The following is a 20,851-nucleotide window of genomic DNA, read 5'->3' as shown; positions in this document are numbered from 1 at the left end:
CGGTCTATAGTTTCCAGCCTTCTGTCTACTGCCCTTTTTAAATAAGTGTGTTACATTAGCAGTTTTCCAGTCTGCCGGGACCTTTGCCGAGTCCAGGGAGCTTTGGAAAATTATTACCAATGCATCCACAATCCCTACCACCACTTTCCTCAAGACCCTAGGATGTAAGCCATCAGGTCCAGGTGATTTATCCGCCTTGAGTCCCATTATTTTACCGAGTACCACTTCCTTAGTGATTTTGATCGTGTTTAGCTCCTCCCCCCCCCCCCCCCCCCCCCCCTTTAGCCCCCTGTTTGTCCAGTGTTGGGATATTCTTAGTGTCTTCTACTGTAAAGACTGATGTAAAATATTCATTCAGTGTTTTTGCCATCTCCATATTTCCCACCATTAATTTCCCGGTCTCATCCTCTAAGGGACCAACATTTACTTTAGCCACCCTTTTTCTTTTTATATAACTATAAAAACTCTTACTATCTGTTTTTATATTGTTTGCTAATTTACTTTCATAATCTATCTTCCCTTTCTTAATCAATCTTTTTGTTATTTTTTGCTGTCTTTTAAAGTTTTCCCAATCCTCTATCCTCCCACTAGATTTGGCTACCTTATATGCCCTTGTTTTTAGTCGAATACTATCCTTAATTTCTTTACTAAGCCACGGATGGCTGTCTTTTCTTTTACACCCTTTTCTTCTCAGTGGACTATATTTTTTTTGGAAGTTGTAAAATAACTCCTTGAATGTACACCACTGATCATGTATCGTCTTACCCTTTAATCTATTTTCCCAATCCACTGGCACGGTGGCATAGTGGTTAGCACTGTTGCCTCACAGCACCAGGGACCCGGGTTCGAATCCGGCCTCGGGCGACTGTCTGTGTGGAGTTTGCACATTCTCCCCGTGTTTGCGTGGGTTTCCTCCGGGTGCTCCGGTTTCCTCCCACAGTCCAAAGATGTGCAGGTTAGGTTGATTGGCTATGATAAATTGACCCTTAGTGTTAGGGGGATTAAATACGTGGGGTTACGGGGATCGGGTGGGATGTGTGTCGGTGCAGGCTCGATGGGCCGAAATGGCCTCTATCTGCACTGTGGGGTTTCTGTGTCTGTGTCTGTGTCTACTCAATTCCGCTCTCATACCTTCATAGTCTCCTTTATTCAAGCTCAGCACGCTTGTTTGAGATCCAACCTTCTCACCCTCTAATTGAATATGGAATTCAACCATGTTATGGTCACTCATTCCAAGGGGATCCTTTACTAGGACATTTTTAATTAATCCCGTCTCGTTACACAGGACCAGATCTAAGGTTGATAGCAAAATACTGCAGATGTTGGAAATCCGAAATAACAACAGAAAATGCTGGAAAAACTCAGCAAGTCAGGCAACATCCGTGGAGAGAAATTTGAGTTGACGTTTCGGGTTTGACCCTTCTTCAAAACTGGAGAGAAAAGGAACTAGATCGAAGGCAGGGCTGCGATCGGACAAAAGAATAAAAGAACCAAAAGAAGTAAAAGAGATTAGAAGCTAGACGAGATGGTAATAGGCTGTGATTAGGTGTAAAGTGTACTGGCAGGGTAAAAGATAGCTGCCAGGTGTGAGAGAGAAACAAAAGGAAAGGGGGGGGGGGGAAAAGGAAAGGAGTGGAAAAATTGCAGGGACCGCTCTCTCCGAGACACCCTAGTCCACTCCTCTATCACCCCAAACAGCCCTTCCCCTTCGCCTGGCACCTTCCCGTGCAAGCGGAGGAGATGTAACACCTGCCCCTATACCTCCCCCCTCCCCACTGTCCAGGGCCCCAAACACCCCTTCCAGGTGAAACAGCGATTTACTTGTACTTCTCGCAATCTAGTATACTGTATTCGCTGCTCACGATGCGGTCTCCTCTACATTGGGGAGACCAAACGCAGATTGGGTGACCACTTTGCGGAACACCTCCGTTCAGTCCGTAAGGGTGACCCCGAGCTTCCGGTCGCCTGTCATTTCAATTCACCGCTCCATTCCCACTCGGACCTCACCGTCCTTGGCCTCTTGTACTGTTCCACGGAAGCTCAACGTAAACTCGAGGAACAGCACCTCATCTTCCGATTAGGCAGTCTGCAGCCTTCCGGTCTCAATATCGAGTTCAACAATTTCAGATCATAACCTCGGCCCCTATTTCATTTTCACTTATATTTTTCCACTCCTTTCCTTTTCCCCCCCCCCCCTTTCCTTTTGTTTCTCTCTCACACCTGGCAGCTATCTTTTGCCCTGCCAGTACACTTTACACCTAATCACAGCCTATTACCATCTCGTCTAGCTTCTAATCTCTTTTACTTCTTTTGGTTCTTTTATTCTTTTGTCCGATTGCAGCCCTGCCTTCGATCTAGTTCCTTTTCTCTCCAGTTTTGAAGAAGGGTCAAACCCGAAACGTCAACTCAAATTTCTCTCCACGGATGTTGCCTGACTTGCTGAGTTTTTCCAGCATTTTCTGTTGTTATTCCAGATCTAAGGTTGCTTGCCCCCTGGTCGGTTCAGTTACATACTGCTCAAGAAACCCATCCCTAATGCACTCAATGAACTCATCCTCAAGGCTGCTCTGCCTAATTTGATTTGTCCAATTAATATGATAGTTGAAATCCCCCATAATTATAGATGTTCCCTTATTTCAAGCCTCAACTATTTCCTGATTGATACGCCGTCCAACAGAGTTGCCACTGTTCGGAGGCCTATAGACTACGCCCACTAGTGTTTTTTCCCCCTTATTATTCCTTACCTCCACCCAAACTGTTTCATTATCCTGATCTTTTGACCCAATATCATTTCTCTGTATTACAGTGATTCCTTCCTTTATTAACATAGCCACCCCACCACTCCTGAGCCTTTCTTTCTAGCTGTATAACCTAAAACGCAATTTGCATTCCTTATTGCCACCTCACACTACTTGTCCGCCTCCAATGAGTGATCAGCAATTGTCCCATGTCTCCTCCTAGATGTGTTACCCATAATATTCATGTCCGTGACGATTGGACTCTGTGCTCCTGGGTTAGGAAGGGGAAAATCAACAAAACTTGAGACTCTTACCCCTGGTCGTCCCTAATATGGGATATGGGTGTAAACTAGCAAAATTTGAATTCAGGACTTGACATGAGGAAGTTTTTCCTCACGCACAGAGTGATCAGTACATGGAATGGGCTCCCAGATAGAAAAGTGGAGGTGAAACCCTGGAATTGTTTAAGAAGCGATTCGATCTTTAAGCGCCATCTGGATGAGTCCAATGGCCCGTCTCGTGCAATCTTGTGAGTTGTACATTATGCAGAAATGCCTGATGCGCTTGTTTGTATTTTTCTCTTGTAACAGGTGAAACTGGTTTCAGGAAAGAAAAGTATCTTTGCCCAGAACCTCGCTGCAAAGAAGGCAGCTGAAGCAACTCAGGCAGCGCCCTCCATCTGTGGGATCAGCCCCTTGACCAGGGTCACAGTGGAGCAAAGGTCAGCTCCGTCTCGAGTTACAGAGCTATCGGAAAAGGGCCACACAACAGGTGAATTAATAGGGCAGGCTTTTGTTACAGCAGGGCAGTCTGGGCTCTTCCCGGGATTGTATCCTCCCGCGGGAACGGCAGGGCACTCTGGGCTGTTCCCGGGATTGTATCCTCCCGCGGGAACAGCAAGGCAGTCTGGGCTGTTCCCAGGATTGTATCCTCCCGCGGGAACGGCAGGGCACTCTGGGCTGTGCCCGGGATTGTATCCTCCCGCGGGAACGGCAGGGCAGTCTGGGCTGTGTTAGTCCTGTATCCTCCCACTGGACTGCTCACCATTATGACTGCTTCAGGAATATCTTGAGCTGGATTAACAGGAGGGAAGGGAGGCGAGGGAGCAAAGCCCCTGGTTGAAGTGGGGCCAGTATTGAATTGGAAGGGTGCAGGCTACCTTGATGAGCATGCCCCTTGAGTTAAGATACAGATCAGCCATGATCTAATTGAATGGCACAACAGACTCGAGGGGCTGAATGGCCTCCTCCTCCTTCCTTTGTTCCTACTGTGGAGTTTAATTGTTAGCGGTTAATTGAAAGTATTTTGTTTGCCTGGGTTCTGATTTTTTAACCTTTGTTTACCTTATTGCATTTACTCACAGACGCAGGTGATGGTAGACTGGTATCTGGAGGGAGACTGGGTGGGGAAATAGGCCCTCAAGAAGCACAGAGGATTCACGAAGAGAACGTAGCCAGACTGCAGGCCATGCCTAAAGAGGAGATTGAGGAGGAACGCGATAATCTTGTGGCCCAGTTAGGTGAGTGAGTTTATCCGTGCTGTCCGCATTCAACCGCTAAAATCTGGCTTTATTTATTCCAATTTCTGCCTCCAGTTTTCGTTTTTCGTCCGAAGACACGGACTCTACAGGTGCTTTCGGCCTGACGATGTCACCACCAGGCTATTCAACTGCAGAGGTCATCATCCTCCCTGTCATCCGGGCATGGGTCACTGAATGATGCTCAAAAGCAGGACATCTGGCTGATGGCTTTCCCCCCTGCCTTTAGCCCAGGGGGTCACCCTTGGGTAATTACTGAGCCCCAACTGCTACTCCTACTATTAGCAACCAAAGACTGGAGTATCCTGGCCAACATTTTTCCCTCAACCAACATCACTAAAACCGATTATCTGATCATTATCACGTTGCTGTTTGTGGGAGCTTGCTGTGCACAAATTGGCTCCTACATTATACGACTTCAAAAGTACTTCATTGGCTGTGAAGTGCTTTGTGGTGTTCTGAGGTCATGAAAGGCGCTATAGAAATGCAAGTCTTTCTTTTCTCTGTTGGCTCTGAGTTCAACTGTGCTCTACTACTACCCTGGCTGAGATCAGCTAACTAAGCACAGACCAGCAATCAAACCTGGGCCTTTTGCTATATAATAAGTTGGCATTTACGTGATGCCTTATCACATGCGAAGGGCTTTGAGCAGTGATTTCTACGATCCTGTGACCTTCATAGGATAATGTGTAGCAAGTCTCAGAAATAGGAGTGAACTGAATGGCGAGTTACTCTGTTTTTGGTGGTGGTGATGGTTGAGGGAGGAACGTGGGCCAAAAAACCAGGAAAGCTCTTCCAATAGTGCCGTGACATCACCTAACCAGGCACAACCTCGGTTTAACAGGGAGTGTCAACCTAGATTATGCACTCAACCCAAGGCTGAGGTTTTGAACGTACAACCTTTTGAGCCAGAGGTGAGTGTGCCACGAATTGAGCCAGGCTGGCACATGCAGCTTGAGTAAAAGAAAGAGGGACTTGTATTTCTACAGCGCCTTTCAGAACCTCAGGATGTCCCAAAGCACTTTACAACCAATGAAGTACTTTTGAAGCCTAGTCACTGTTGTAATGTAGGAAACATGGCAGCCAATTTGTGCACAACAAGGTCCCACAAATACCAATGAGATAATGACCAGATAATGTTTTTTAGGTGTTAGTTGAGGATTAAATATTGGCCAGGACACCAGGGAGAACTCCCCTGCTCCTCTTTGAATAGTACCACGGGATCTTTTACATCAATCTGCAAGTTCAGATGGGGCCTCGGTTTAACATCTCACCTGAAAGACGGCACCTCTGACGGTGCAGCATTCCCTCAGTGCTGCACTGAAGTGTCAGCCTAGATTATGTGCTCAGGCTGTGAATGGGGCTTGAACCCATGACCTTCTGACTCAGAGGCGAGGGTGCTACCACTGAGCAAAGGTTGACAACTGTACTTTTTGCCGTTACTAACGAGGTGATTGTGGAAAGCCATGCTAATTGTTCAGTGGGCCCGAACTACAGAGACAGCTGATTGCACCTTGATGTTGGCTTTCATGTATTACATATGAACCTAGGAATATGACTGAATGTGATTTTACTCAGATGCTGGCTTTGGTTGCCCTTCAGAGCAGGACTGTGTGTTCGATGTGGCTCAGATACCTCGGGCGAAGGGTTGGAGTCATGAGCTAGGGTTATTCTGACCAGTTAGGAAATTACTGTAAAAACTGACGACTGTGCAATGCTCCTGGGGGAGATTGTTTAACAGCTTGGGCTGAACTGTTAAATGATGATGAGGCATTTGCTTTGCTTGAGGGTTGAAAGTGTCACTTTACACAATGTCAATCCAGTGGATAAGATTACCATTTTTTCAATGTGTATTGAATTTAGTGAAGTTCACAGGCTTCCTTGGATTGCAGTAATTTAAAAGTTCTATTACTCACATACACAGTGAATGTCTTCAGAGTTTTTTCCTTTTCGTAACACTGAACAGGGTTGTTACTTGTTTATTGATGGGCATTGCACATTGGTGGTGGTTGTTCATTTGTCATTGCATGTTGGTACAGTACTATTTTTCATCAATTGGCATTGCATGTTGGTGTGATTTATGAATTGGGCATTGTATGTTGAAGCTGTTGGGCAGCACATTGCATGGTGATACTATTTATTCATTGGGCATAGCACGTTGGTGAGATTTGTTCATCGATGGGCATTGCACGTTGGTGAGATTTGTTCATCGATGGGCATTGCACGTTGGTGAGATTTGTTTAGCGATGGGCATTGCACGTTGGTGAGATTTGTTCAGCGATGGGCATTGCACGTTGGTGAGATTTGTTCATCGATGGGCATTGCACGTTGGTACTGTTATCGATGAGCTTGGCACAATGGTGCTATTCATCAAAAGGCATTGCAAATTAATGCTATTTGTCCATTGAACATTGCATGTTGCCATTTGTCCATTGGGCATTACACAGTGCTATTTGGGCATTGCATCTTTGCACTATTCAGTTTCTGATTGTGACTGCTTATGCGCCCATTAACTAACATTCTGTTTTACTTGATAGGTTATTACAAAAGCAAGCAAATGTCTTGTTCTTCCTTCCTGCAAACATACAGTTAACTTTGTGATTTTTCCTCCCCACTTACTGTTTAACTAGACACAAATTTGGTTGCTTTCCTAAAATCAAGAAAGTCGGGGAAAATCTACAGTGAAGGCTCCAAAGATAGAATGGAAGCACATGGAGCAGAAAAGAGCAACAAGGATAAACCGAGGCATCCTTGTGTAGTCACTGAACCGCAGGCCAGTCCAACCAAGGAAGAACCAATGGATCAGAAACCTACAGGTAAAAAGCTCGGCAGGGGAGATTTAATAGCAGTGTTCAAAATTATGAAGGGTTTTGACAGAGTAAATAAGGAGAAACTGTTTCCACTGGCAGGAGGGTCGGTAACCAGAGGACGCAGATTGAAGGTGATTGATAAAAGTTCCAGAGGGGAGATGAGGAGAAATTCTTTTACGCAGCAAGTTGTGATGATCTGGAATGCACTGCCTGAAAGGGAGGTGGAAGCAGACACCGTGGTCACTTTCAAAAAGGAATTGGATAAATACTATAAGGGGAGAAAATTGCAGGGCTATGGGGAAATCGCAAGGGGGGGGAGGGAGTGGGAATAATTGGATAGCACTTTCAAAGAGCCGCCACGGCCTCCTTCTGTGCTGAAAGATTCTATGATCTAAAGACATCAATTAGAATCAATGCATGTTTAAATCCCCTCGTGGCCTCTCACCACCCTAACCCTCCAGCCCGACAACCTTACCACTCCGTCCATACTCTCTCTTCCTTTGACTCTGGCCCGTTGTGCAGACCCCTCCCTTCACCCCACCATCATCTAAGAGGTATTTGCTTTTAACCTAGGAGTATTCAACATGTTATCGTCTGATAAATAATTAATTTTTAATGCTCTGATGAAACACATGCAAGTATCTAAATTAAATTCCCACAGTTGGACCCTCTAATTAATTTTGGATAAAATAGATACAGGAAAGGAAAAGTGCATTTATATTTATATTTTTGTTATATTGGCCAGCTGTACCTTCAGCCGCCTGGGCTACACGCTCTGGAATTTCCTCCGTAGACCCCTCTGCCTCCCCCTCCCCCTCGTCCTTTACGACCCTCCTTAAAATCCACCACTTTGTCCATGGCTCCCCCTGCAACTATCGCTTGGTTTGCTGACACCTCTCTGAAGCACTTTTGGGTGTTGTCTACATTAACGATGCTGTATATGCAAGTTGTTGATTAGAATGGAGAAGTCTTTCATGGGTGACGGATTGGCCTAAAAATACACTGGCCTAGACATTTGATTAAGCCCGAAAACAGGTGGTGCCACCACGGGCCAAGGTTAACAGCCGCCTGCAAACAGAGTGCCGGCAGCACCTATATTTTGGTGCTGATTTGAATGAGCGCTGTGCAGAAGCTCCTGTGCAACGTGCTCTTTCCGACGGTTACATCAGCAGGAGGCCGAAGGTCGGGTTCTTGGGCAGTCTCCTATTAACAGTACATTTCCAAATGAAGGACTATGGCATAGATGTCAAATGGAGCAGAACATGCTTGAACTAATAATATTTTAATCCCTTCGTACAATTTGCAGTTCAAGACTTTTAGTGGGGCCCACCAATTGTGTTATCACAATACAGGAAACTTTGGTTTATCCGGAGGTTGTATGTCCGGAAACCTCGATCTACCGGCAGAAATCAGGAACCGTTTTGTTAGGTTTTTTTTCTTCTCGTGGCTTTGTTTTCAACAGTCGGGCTCTGGAAAGTCTCTGAAGCTGTTGCTAAGCTACAGGCACGCTTCCAAGGTACGGGCCGACTGTTTACAAGCTGTTGCTAAGCAACAGTGTTTGTTGTCAGATACGGAGATGAAAACCTTCGTATGCTTCAACATTAACTTTGTATGTCCGGCAGTTTTGATAGATCGGCAACAGCTCGGTCCCGTCGGTGCCGGATATAACAAAGTTTCCTGTACAAAACAATGGAGAACCTGCCCGCCGCCTCCCAATTCCCCAGACAATACAAATTGCTACTCCCGTCTATGAGATATGGGGCTAGTTAAAAAGTTAAGATTTTCAATAAGAACGAAACAGCTCTCTAAATCTTAATATTTCTTTGTTTAGTGGGTTCATCGGCATTTTCTTGATGTAAACTGGATCTTGATGAAAAGATCAAAAAAATAAATTAAATTAAGCAACAACGATAAAAAGCCAGCTCGATCTGGATTATATTGAAGAATTTTTGCAATAAACTGAAAGACAATTGAAGTCAGTTATTTGGGTGCAACTTATTTAAAAGTAGCAGGGTAAATGTGAATTGTACAGAATGTTTACTATATGCTTTATAGCTCATTGCCACTTTCTCCCGGCTCTACATTGCTGTTAACGGCTGCATGCATGGGCATGCTTTGGAGAAAGCGGTAAGAGGAGCGGCAATGTCCAAAATTGCTGAGCGTGCATCAATTTGGCATTGCACGCCGATTGATGCCATGCTCCTGATGATTAAAATACTTGCGGCGAGTGCAGGCAGTGGCAGTGCCACCAACCTGCTCAATATGGCAGCTGCCATGTTCCGCGGCGGGAGTGAGGTGGCCACTCTGTTTTCTTCAAAACCGGCCTTAACAGCCGGCGCTAAAAGTACTGTGTTTAATATTTCTGTCATTTTGAGCAGAGGACTTGAAGATTTACACTGCCATTGGTCTTGAGCTGGGCGAGACTGGGTGACAGAGAGCTCCATCCTTTCTCCTTTGGGACCTTGGTTCAAATCCAGACAGACAGATGGGCAAGGTTTTTGTGTGAGTGAAATGTTGTGCTTCGAACATAAGAAAAAGCCATTCAGCCCCTTAAGCGATTCTGCCATTCAATTAGATTATGGCTGATCTGTATCTTAACTCTGTTTACCCGCCTTTTTTCCATATCCCTTGATCCCCTTGCTTAACAAAAATCTATCGATCTCTGTCTTGAAAATTTCAATTGACCCAGCATCCACAGCCTTTTGGGGAGAGAATTGCTTTTGTGTGGAAAAAGTGCTTCCTGATTTCACTCCTGAATGATCTAGCTGTGAAGCCACACTCCCACCTCTGAGTGAGAAGGTTGCGGGTTCAAGTCCCACCCCAGAGACTGGAACACATAACCGAGGCTGACACTTCAGTGCAGTACTGAGGGAGTGATGCACTGTCTGAGGTGTCGTCTTTCGGGTGAGACGTTAAACTGAGGCCCCGACTGCCCTTTTAGTCGGACATAAAAGATCCCATGGCACTATTTCGAAGAAGAACAGGGGAGTTCTCCCGATGTTCTGGCCAATCTTTATCCCCCAACCAACATCACTAAAACAGATTATTTGCCCATTTATCTCATTGCTGTTTTTGGGATCTTGCTGTATGCAAATTGGCTGCTGTGTTTCCCACATTACAACAGTGACTACAATACAAAAGAATTTCATTGGCTGTAAAGCACTTTGGGACGTCTTGAGATTGTGAAAGGCGCTATTTAAATGCAATTCTTTTTTAGCTCTATTTAAAGATTGTACCCCATAGCTCTGGATTCATCCGCCAGACAAACTAGTTTTTCTGTATCTACCCTCTCGAATCCCTTTATCATTTTAAATAACGTGATCAGATCACCCCTCAACCTCATACAAGCCAAGATTGTATAACCAGTCTTCACAATTTAACCCTTTAAGTCCTGGTATCATTTTGGTAAATTTGCCTGGGCGGCAGGAAACAGAGAGTAGAGCTAATGGGCAGGTACTCTGATTGGTAGGATGTGACTAGTGGTGTCCCGCAGAGATCTGTGTTGGGGCCTCAACTATTTACTGTATCAACTGAGATGACGGGATAGAGAGCCACATATCCAAGTTTGCCGATGACACAAAGATATGTGGCATTGTAAGCAGTGTAGATGAAAGCATAACATTACAAAGATATTAATAGATGAAGTGAATGGGCAAAACTGTGACAAGTGGATTTCAATATAGGCAAGTGTGAGGTCATCCACTTCCATCCTTAAAAGTTTAGATCAGACTACTTCCTAAATGGTGAAAATCTAGAAGCAGTGGAGGTCTAAAGAGACTTGGGAGTCCACGTGCGTGGATTATTAAAATGTCATGGACAAGTACAAAAAGTAATCAGAAAGGCTAATGGAATGCTGGCCTTTATATCTAGAGGATTAGAGTACAAGTGGGTAGAAGTTATGCTGCAGCTATACAAAGCCCTGGTTAAACCACACCTGGAATACTATTCAGTTCTGGGCACCAGACCTTGGGAGGGATATATCAGCCTTGGAGGGAGTCCAGCACAGATTTACAAGAATGGTACCTGGATTACAAGGGTTAAATTACGAGGAAAGATTACACAATGAGGGTTGCATTCCCTGGAATTTAGAAGGTTAAGAGGTGATTTGATCGAAGTTTTCAAGATTTTAAGGGGAACTGATCGGGTAGATAGAGTGAAACTATTTCCGCTGGTTGGGGAATCTAGGGCTAGGGGACATAGCCTAAAAATTAGGTGTGAAATTGGGAAACACGCAAAGGGTGACAGAAGTTTGGAACTCTTCCACAAACGCAAGTTGGTGCTGGGTCAATTGTTAATTTTAAATCTGAGCTTGATGAATTTACTAGAATGATACCTGGATTACTAAGGTTAAATTATGAGGAAAGATTACACAACGAGGGTTGTATTCCCTGGAATGTAGAAGATTAAGGGGTGAGGGATATGGGGCAAAGATGGGTATGTGGAGTTAGGTCACAGGTCAGCCATTATCTCATTGACACAAGGGGCTAAATGGCCTACTCCTGTTCCTATGTTCCTATACTCTCTCCAAGGTTAATACATCCTTCCTGAGGTACGGTGCCCAGAACTGAACACAGTACTCCAGATGGTGTCTGACCAAGGCTCTATACAAGTCTGCCATAACTTCCTCTCCTTATTTCCCTTGAGATAAAAGCCAGCATTGCATTAGCCTTTTTGACAACTTTTTCGTACATGTGCACTAGCTTTTCATGTTTTGTGTACATGGGCACCCAAATCCCTTTGCTCCTCCACGGTTCCTAATCTTTTGCCATTAAGAAAATATTTTGATTTTCATTCTGGATCCAAAGTGGATGACTTCAAATCCCCACACTCCATCTGCCATAGTTTTGCCCACTCACTTAATTTGTCGATATCCCTTTGTAACTTTCTGCTCCCATCTACACAACTTACTATGTCCTCTAACTTAGTGTCATCTGCTAACCTGGATGTACAACTCTAGCCCTTCATCGATATACATGGTGAAAAGCTGAGGCCCCAGTACAGATCCCTGGGGTACATCACTCGTCACAGTCTGCCAATCAGAGTACATACCCTTTATATCTACTCCCTGTCTCCTACCTGCCAATCAATTACCAACCCATGTCGCAAGTTCACCTCCAATTCCTTGTTCCCTCATTTTTGTTAACAATCTTGTGCAGAACCTTACCAAATACCTTCTGGAAGTCCATATAGATAACATCCATAGACACTCCCCTGTCCACCTTGTGGCCTCCTCAAAGAATTCAGCTGGATTAGTCATACATGACCTACCCTTCACAAATCCATGCTGACTCTCTTTGATCATCTCATACTTGCTCAGTCACTCTGTCCCTGATGATAGAATCCAGTAACTTCTCTACAATTGACAGTAAACTGACAGGTTTGTATTTGACTGTTTTCCCCTCCCTGCTTTCTTAAATAGAGATACATTTGGAATTTTTGAATCCAAGGCACATTTCCTGATCCTAGAGAGCTGAGGAAAATTTTGACTTAACATATCTACATTTTACCCACCTGTTTCTTTTAATACCCTAGGGTGAGAAGCACCAGGCCCTGGAGATTTGTCTAACTTAAGTCCCATTATTTTCTCCATTACCATTTTCTTACTTGTATTATTAAATCTAATATTCCTCTACTTGACTTATTTTAGGTTCCCTTGTACCACTGGTATTTTGTCCACTAACTCTACTCTGAAAATAGTTACAAAGTATTCATTTAACAAGTCTGCCATTTCCTAATTGTCGATTACAGTATCACCTGCATCTGTCTTTAATGGGCCCACATTTCCCCTTACTACTCTCTTTCCCTTAATATTTATAAAAACTTTTACTGTTAGCTTTCATATCCCTTTTTTGGTTTTTTCCATACTCCCTTTTTGCACCTCTTTTGACTTTCTTTGTATCCCTTTGTTGCTTTTTACAGCTCTCCCAGTCTGTTGAATTTCCACTTTCCCTCCGTTATGTGTCGGAGTGTCTAACTCCCATTTCAGCTCAGTGACTCTCGGCTGGAGTGACTCAAGATAGAGATTTCCCACAGATGTGGCCATCCAGGACAGTCGCAGTGTCCACAAATTCCCACATTCTGCAGTCCCGACACCCTTCCTTTGCTGTCATTATGTGTTCTTTCTTCATTTGTTTATTTATGGTGCAGCAGTTATTTATTTAACTATTTCCAGAGCTAACTAATTCACCTTTAGTACAAAATGTTGATTATCCGACTGATTCAACTTTATTTCTGTTAGGTACTGTTTATTGTTCAGTTTTGTTTAATTGTGCTACTTCTTTCTCTAATTGAAGTTCGTTTTTATTTATTTACTTTTATTACTGATTTAAAGCTGCTAATTAGGATTTTTTCCATGCCTCTTACGAATTAATATCAAATAGTTAATTAAGTAGTCCCTTAACCTACCACCTAGTTAAGTGTTAAAGGAAGATTAAATAATGAACATTTAGCTTTTGATCATCAGTTAATTTAGTTAGCACTACTTTCTCCCTCAGCACCTAAATCCCACTCTTATAAAATTCCGTAGCTCGCTCCGCTGTGCTTTTTGCTCGAGCTCTGTGCACCAAAGTTGCTCCAATAGGCTGCATTACTGAAAAAGGAGCTAAAGGTTTAGATCTGATTCCCACTATATCTTCTACGGGCATGTCGAGGGCAATAGTGGGCTTGTACTGTGTAAATGCCATCGCTGTCTGATACCATGGCATTTTAGTAAGGAGGAGTGTGGCACATTGACCCCACTGTCACTTGTCAGTAAAAGTATTTGTCAGCTGAAAGATCTAAATGCACTATTCTAATACTCTTAATGAACCCAATTAAGATCAGCTTCACCCAAAAGTGACCCTTGCTATCTAATATTGGAGCCAGCACTATTTTTATAGGAGTCTATTGAATTGATAAACTAAAAACTCAGGCTTCTTAAAGCCTTACATCTCCGTGCAGGTGATCGAGAGGACTTGGGTTGTAGCCCAAAGCAGACGACTAATGTTAGAATGGGAATGGTAGTGTAGTGGTAATGTCACTGGACTAATGATCCAGAGACGTGAGTTCAAATCCCACCACGGCAGCTGGGGAATTTAAATTCAGTTAATTTAATAAATCTGGAATAAAAAGCTAGCATCATTAATGGTAACCATGAAATTATTGGATTGTCTGGTTCACGAATGTCCTTAGCGCAGCAATGTGGTCGACTCTTAACTAGCAAGCCACTCAGTTGCCACAAACCGCTACGACCTTCACCACAAGGACTGCAGCGGTTCAAGAAGGCAGCTCACTACCACCTTCTCGAGGGCAATTAGGGATGGGCAATAAATGCTGGCCTTGCCCACATAAACGAATACATTTATAAAAAAAAAAAAAAAAAGAATATGGCCCACTCTAAACGAATCTGAGGGACTGATGCTGCAGTTTGCTTTGGAGATGGGAGGCGGCCCAGCTCCCAGTGCCAGCAGATGGCGGCCCAGCTCCCAGCGCCGGCTCCCAGTTCAAGTTGACTGAGTTCGTCATGAGCCGGTCCAGTTCGGACAAGTATAGAATTGAATTTACAACACAAAAATAAACCACTTGGCCCAACTGATCCATGTTGGTGTTTATGCTCCACACGAGCCTCCTCCCACCCTACTTCATCTCACCCTATCAGCATACCCCATTCCCTTTACCCTCATGTGCTTATCTAGCTCTCCCGATCAAGTGGAATACAAAGGGGGGAAAGCTGTGCTTCAGTTGTACAAAGCCTTGGTGAGACCCCATCTGGAGCACTGCATTCAATTCTGGGCACCGCACCTCAGGAAGGATACATTGGCCTTGGAGTAAGTACAGGTCAAATTTACCAAAATTATATGGGGACTAAAAGGGTTAAATTATGAAGCCAGGTTGTATAAACTTGGCTTGTATTTGAGTTTAAGAGATTGAGTATAGCTTCACCAGGGTGACTAGAAAAGAAAACAATTTGTCACGGGAGTGTTGGAGTACCCATAATCTGCAGTGCTGACATCAATCATTGGCTGATTGTCCAATAAAACACTGAGCTCCAGCTGTTTCTGCCCAAAATAAACAGAGCACTGAAGACGCCATAACCGGCAACTTTGAAATTAACGTTAATGCAAATGGTTAATGGTTTTCGCTTTTTGGCCGATTATAAGCGACTGCCTAATTTAAACGTGGATATTTTAGGTGGTGGCCACTGTATTTGGGTTGGGGAATGGATTGCAGGAAGTCATGAGCTTGGGATGATGTGCGTTGGGTGCTTGTGTGTTGCAGTAGTTTGACTAGTTGGATGGCAGATGGTCTGATGCTGCTGAGTTCTATTGTGTGCCGCAGCGCCAGGCAAAATAAATTTAGCTGAGAGCGATACATGAGCAGTCACCCAGCACTAAGCGTCAAATCACACTCTCAGGATCATTGAGAGAAGGCCCGTCCAACCTTGGGGGCAGGTCAACAACACAGAATAAAAACCTGTTAAAAACAGGAAAAGATCCGACAAGTCTGTTGCTTTTTTGATGGATTAAAATCCCACCTCCCCACCTTTTCAACATGTCCTTCCATTATATCTCTCTCCTGAAATGCACCCTGCCCATTTGTACTATTAGTCTGAAACAACATCAGAAAATGCTGGAAACACTCAGCAGGTCAGGCAGCATCATGGAGAGAGAAACAGAGTTAACGTTTCAGGTCGATGACCCTTCCTCAGTACTATTAGCTTTCCCTGGTAACTTTTACATTACTGTACTGATTTGTACTATTGGCCATTCTGATCATTGTAACACCTTTTTTGCTGGTTGGTTCATTCAAGTGATGTGGGTGTTGCTGGCAAGGCCAGCATTTATTGCCCATCCCTAGTTGTCCTCGAGAAAGTGGTGGTGAGCCGCCGCCTTGAACCGCTGCATTCCGTGTGCTGCAGGTACTCCCACAGTGCTGTTAGGGAGTTCCAGGATTTTGACCCAGCGACGATGAAGGAACGGCGATATACTTCCAAGTCAGGTTGGTGTGTGACTTGGTGGTGGTGTTCTCATGCGCCTGCTGCCCTTGTCCTCCTAGGTGGTAGAGGTCGCGGGTTTGGGAGGTGCTGTCGAAGCCTTAGCGAGTTGCTGCAGTGCATCTTGTAGATGGTACACACTGCAGCCATGTTGCGCTGGTGGTGGAGGGAGTGAATATTTAAGGTGGTGGATGGGGTGCTGATCAAGCGGGCTGCTTTGTCCTGGATGGTGTCGAGCTTCTTGAGTGTTGGAGCCGCACTCACCAGGCAAGTGGAGAGTATTCCAGCTGTACCCATTTGTACTTTTGGCCTCACCTGATGACTTTTACCCTTTGCGTGTGTATATTTAAAAAAGTTCCATCTGACAACCCTAATTTTCAGCTTACACTTGAACCCTTCACTTGAGTCATCTTTATTGAGTCCCCTTATAATCCTGAAAGCTTCAGCTCGGTTATCTCAAAGCCCCTGTTCCAGAGAGTGCACGCCCAACATTTCAACCTTTCTTGAAAATTAGATTCCTGATACCCAGAGTCACGTGACGGCTCAGGTCTGTCCCCTCTCAAGGGCACCAGTGCCATTGTTCACTTAATACGATTAGGTGAACAGGGCTGTACAGGGAAGATAAGATTTGTGTGTAGAAGGAAGCGCAGTCCATTTTAGATCTTTATTTCTTCAGAGTTGTAACCCATCAGCCTCGGAGCAGCCCTGCAGCTAACATTCCAACACTGTTAAAGAGCTGCATTCAGTGCGAGTGATTTTGGGAGCTTGCATGTGGGATAAAACGAAATCTGCAAGTCTGCAACACAGACAGAAAATGCTGGCAAAGCACAGCAGGCCCGGTAGTATTTGTAGAGAGAAAAAGCAGATTAGCATTTTGACTGGACACTCTTTATGGAATCTGTGGTACCAATGATATGGTCCGGGCCTGAAACATTGATCCATCTTTTCTCGTGTTTACAGTATTTTCTACTTTGTATGCAATCCCTTTCAAAAAAAAAAGGTGATACACTCCGTAAACCTGAACTCCTCCAAAACTCTGCTGTTGTATCCTAACTCGCACCAAGTCCCATTCATCCTTCACCCCATTGCTCGTTGATCTACGCTGGCTCCCGATCCGGCAACGCCTCGATTTTAAAATTCCCATCCTTGTGTTCAAATCCTTTCATGGCCTCACCGCTCCCTATCTGTAACCTCCTCTAGCCCTATAACCCTCTGAGATCCCTGTTCCTACAATTGTGGCCTCTTACGCAGCCCCAATTTTCATCACTCTACCATTGGCGGCCGTGCCTTCAGCTGCCTAGGACCCAAGGAACTCCCTCCCTAAACCTCTCCACCTTTAAGACACTCCTTAAAACCTACCTCTTTGATCAAGATTTTGGTCACCTGTCCTAATATCTCCTTTAATATTCAAAGTTTGTCTGATAATCACTCCTGTGAAGTGTCTTCGGACGTTTTTACTATGTTAAAGGCACTATTTAAATGCAAGTTGTTGTCTCACATCTCTCTACCAATAAGATATCAGAAAGGCAACTTTCCTAACTAAATCTCTGGCACTAATGCTTGGTTACGACAGCAGCTTTCTGACTCAAACAGTAGGGACGCTGTAATGGTTTCTCCAGGTAAAGGTTAGCTCTGTACCCACCAGCTTTTGGGGTTCACAACAACATTTAAACAGCAGCTCGAGCTTTAGAACTGTGCCAAGTCCCAAGGGTTGAGACTCTGAGGCTGAGATACTGATGGATATCGATTGGGCCAGTCTTGCTAAGATCAATCTGGATGAAGAATGTTGCTGAGGGAATCAAATGCTGAATAATAATGCTACACCACATCCTGACACTTGGGCGCCCAGCCAGTCCCGGTCCTGATTATATAATGTAACCTAATCTCAGAGAGTGCTCTTTGCTTTGGAGGCATTTTGTTTAAGGCACTGATTTAGACTGTACTTTGCAGTGGGCACAGTAACGGGGCTTTTTAATTCTGTTTTTCATTTTAGATTCTTTGAAATCTTGGTGGTAAACGGATTACTCAGAGTGGTACTGAGCCATAAAAACCAGAAAAGTCCCAAGTCAGTCTGTGCTGGTCTTAGTCAGGAGTGCTACACTTAGCCTCAGTACCCATACAAAGGAACAAATCAACTTGCATTTCTATAGTGCTTTTCACGACCTTAGGAATCCCAATATGCTTTATAGCCAATTAAGTGCTACTTGAAGTGTAATCATTGTTGTAATATAGGAAATGCAGCAGTCAATTTGCACACAGCAAGGTCCCACAAACAGCAATGTGATAATAACCAGATAATCTGTTTTAGTGATGTTGCTTGAGGGATAAATATTGACCAGGCCCAAGCGAACTTCCCTGCTCTTCTTCGAATAGTGCCGTGCGATCTTTTACATCCAGCTGAGAGGACAGACGTCAAACGTCTCATCTGAAAGACGGCACCTCTGACAGCGCAGCTTGTAGATGGAACACACTGCAGCCACGGTACGCCGGTGGTGGAGGGAGTGAAGGTTTAAGGTGGTGGATGGGGTGCCAATCAAGTGGGCTGCTTTGTCCTGGATGGTGTTGAGCTTCTTGAGTGTTGTTGGAGCTGCACTCATCCAGGAAAGTGGAGAGTATTCCATCACTCTCCTTACTTGTGCCTTGTAGATGGTGGAAAGGCTTTGGGGAGTCAGGAGGTGAGACACTCGCCGCAGAATACCCAGCCTCTGACCTGCTCTTGTTGCCACAGTATTTATGTGGCTGGTCCAGTTAAGTTTCTGGTCAATGGTGACCCCCAGGCTGTTGATAGTGGGGGATTCGGCGATGGTAATGCCATTGAATGTCGAGGGGAGGTGGTTAGAATCTTGCTTGTTGGAGATAGTCATTGCCTGGCACTTCTGTTGCGCGATTGTTACCTACCACTTATCAGCCCAAGCCTGAAAACTGTTCAGGTCTTGTTGCATGCGGGCATGGACTGCTTCATTATCTGAGGAGTTGTGAATGGCACTGAACACTGTGCTGCTGTCTTAAGCGAACATCCCCATTTCTGACCTTAAGTTGGAGGGAAGGCCATTGATGAAGCAGCTGAAGATGGTTGGGCCTAGGACACCGGCCTGAGGAACTCCTGCAGCGATGTCCTGGGACTGTGATGATTGGCCTTGAACCACCACAACCATCATCCTTTGTGTTAAGTATGAGTCCAGCCAATGGAGAGTTTTCCCCCCCGATTCCCATTGACTTCAGTTTTACTAGGGCTCCTTGATGCCACACTCGGTCAAATGCTGCCTTGATGTCAAGGGCAGTCACACTCTCTTCTCTGGAATTCAGCTCCTTTGTCCATGTTTGGACCAAGGCTGTATTGAGGTCGGGAGCCGAGTGGTCTTGGCGGAACCCAAACTGGGCATCAGTGAGCAGGTTATTGGTGAGTAAGTGCCGCTTGATAGCACTGTCGATGACACCTTCCATCATTTTGCTGATGATTGAGAGTAGACTGATGGGGCGGTAATTGGCCGGATTGGATTTGTCCTGCTTTTTGTGGACAGGACATACCTGGGCAGTTTTCCACATTGTCGGATAGATGCCAGTGTTGTAACTGTACTGGAACAGCTTGGCTAGAATTCTGGAGCACAAGTCTTCACGATAGTCGGGGCCCATAGCCTTTGCTGTATCCAGTGCGCTCAGCCATTTCTTGATATCACGTGGAATGAATCGAATTGGCTGAAGACTGACTTCTATGATGGTGGTGACCTCAGGAGGAGGCCGATATGGATCATCCACTCTGCACTTCTGGCTGAAGATGGTTGCAAACGCTTCAGCCTTGCCTTTTGCACTCACTTGCTGGGCTCCACCATCATTAAGGATGGAGATATTCATGGCGCCTCCTCCTCCTGTTAGTTATTCAATGGTCCACCACCATTCACGACTGGATGTGGCAGGACTGCAGAGCTTTGATCTGATCCATTGATTGTGGGATCGCTTAGCCCTGTCTATAGATTGCTGCTTCTGCTTTTTAGCATGCATGTAGTCCTGTGTTGCAGCCTCCCCAGGTTGGCACCTCATTTTTAGGTATGCCTGGTACTGCTCCTGGCATGCTCTTCGACACTCCTTATTGAACCAGGGTTGGTCCCCTGGCTTGGTGGTAATGGTAGAGTGAGGGATATGCCAGGTCATGAGGTTACAGATTGTGGTGGAATACAATTCTGCTGCTGCTGATGGCCCACAGCGCCTACATGGATGCCCAGTTTTGAGCTGCTAGATCTGTTCAGAATCTATCCCATTTAACACGGTGGTGGTATCACACAACACGATGGAGGGTGTCCTCAGTGTGAAGACGGGACTTCGTCTCCGCAATGACTGTGCAGTGGTCACTGCTACCAATACTGTCATGGACAGATGCATCTGCAACAGGTAGATTGGTGAGGTCGAGTAGGTTTTTCCCCTCGTGTTGGTTCTCCCACCACCTGTCGCAGGCCCAGACTGGCAGGTGATGGACATTGAAGCCCCCTACCCAGTGTACATTCTGTGCCCTTGCTACTCTGTGCTTCTTCCAAGTGGTGTTCAACATGGAGGAGTACTGATTCATCAACTGAGGGAGGGCAGTAGGTGGTAATCAGCAGGAGGTTTCCTTGCCCCTGCTTGACCGGAATCAATGTTGAGGACTCCCAGGGCCATTCCTTCCTGACTGAAAACCACTGTGCCACCCCTGATGAGCCTGTCCTGCTGGTGGGACAGGATGTAGCCAGGGATTGTGATGGAGGAGTCTGGGACATTGGCTGAAAGGTATGATTCTGTGAGTATGACTATGTCAGGCTGTTGC

The 20,851-nt window shown here is 45.1% G+C and overlaps 1 protein-coding gene across 1 annotated transcript in view; it reads left to right on the top strand.

Annotated features, from left to right (window-relative positions):
• The window catches only part of rpap1 (RNA polymerase II associated protein 1), a 198,829-nt gene that overhangs the window by 11,892 nt on the left and 166,086 nt on the right, over nucleotides 1-20,851 (top strand). Inside the window, 3 exon segments of the mRNA XM_086003658.1 lie at nucleotides 3,329-3,509; nucleotides 4,102-4,257; nucleotides 6,906-7,091. Of these exon segments, the coding sequence (XP_085859784.1) occupies nucleotides 3,329-3,509; nucleotides 4,102-4,257; nucleotides 6,906-7,091 (523 nt within the window).

This window comes from Somniosus microcephalus, chromosome 12 (genome assembly GCF_052327205.1).
Source record: "Somniosus microcephalus isolate GS21.2 chromosome 12, FLI_Smic_1.0, whole genome shotgun sequence".
Lineage (NCBI taxonomy): Eukaryota > Metazoa > Chordata > Chondrichthyes > Squaliformes > Somniosidae > Somniosus > Somniosus microcephalus.
This window is presented reverse-complemented; position numbering and strand designations above follow the sequence as displayed.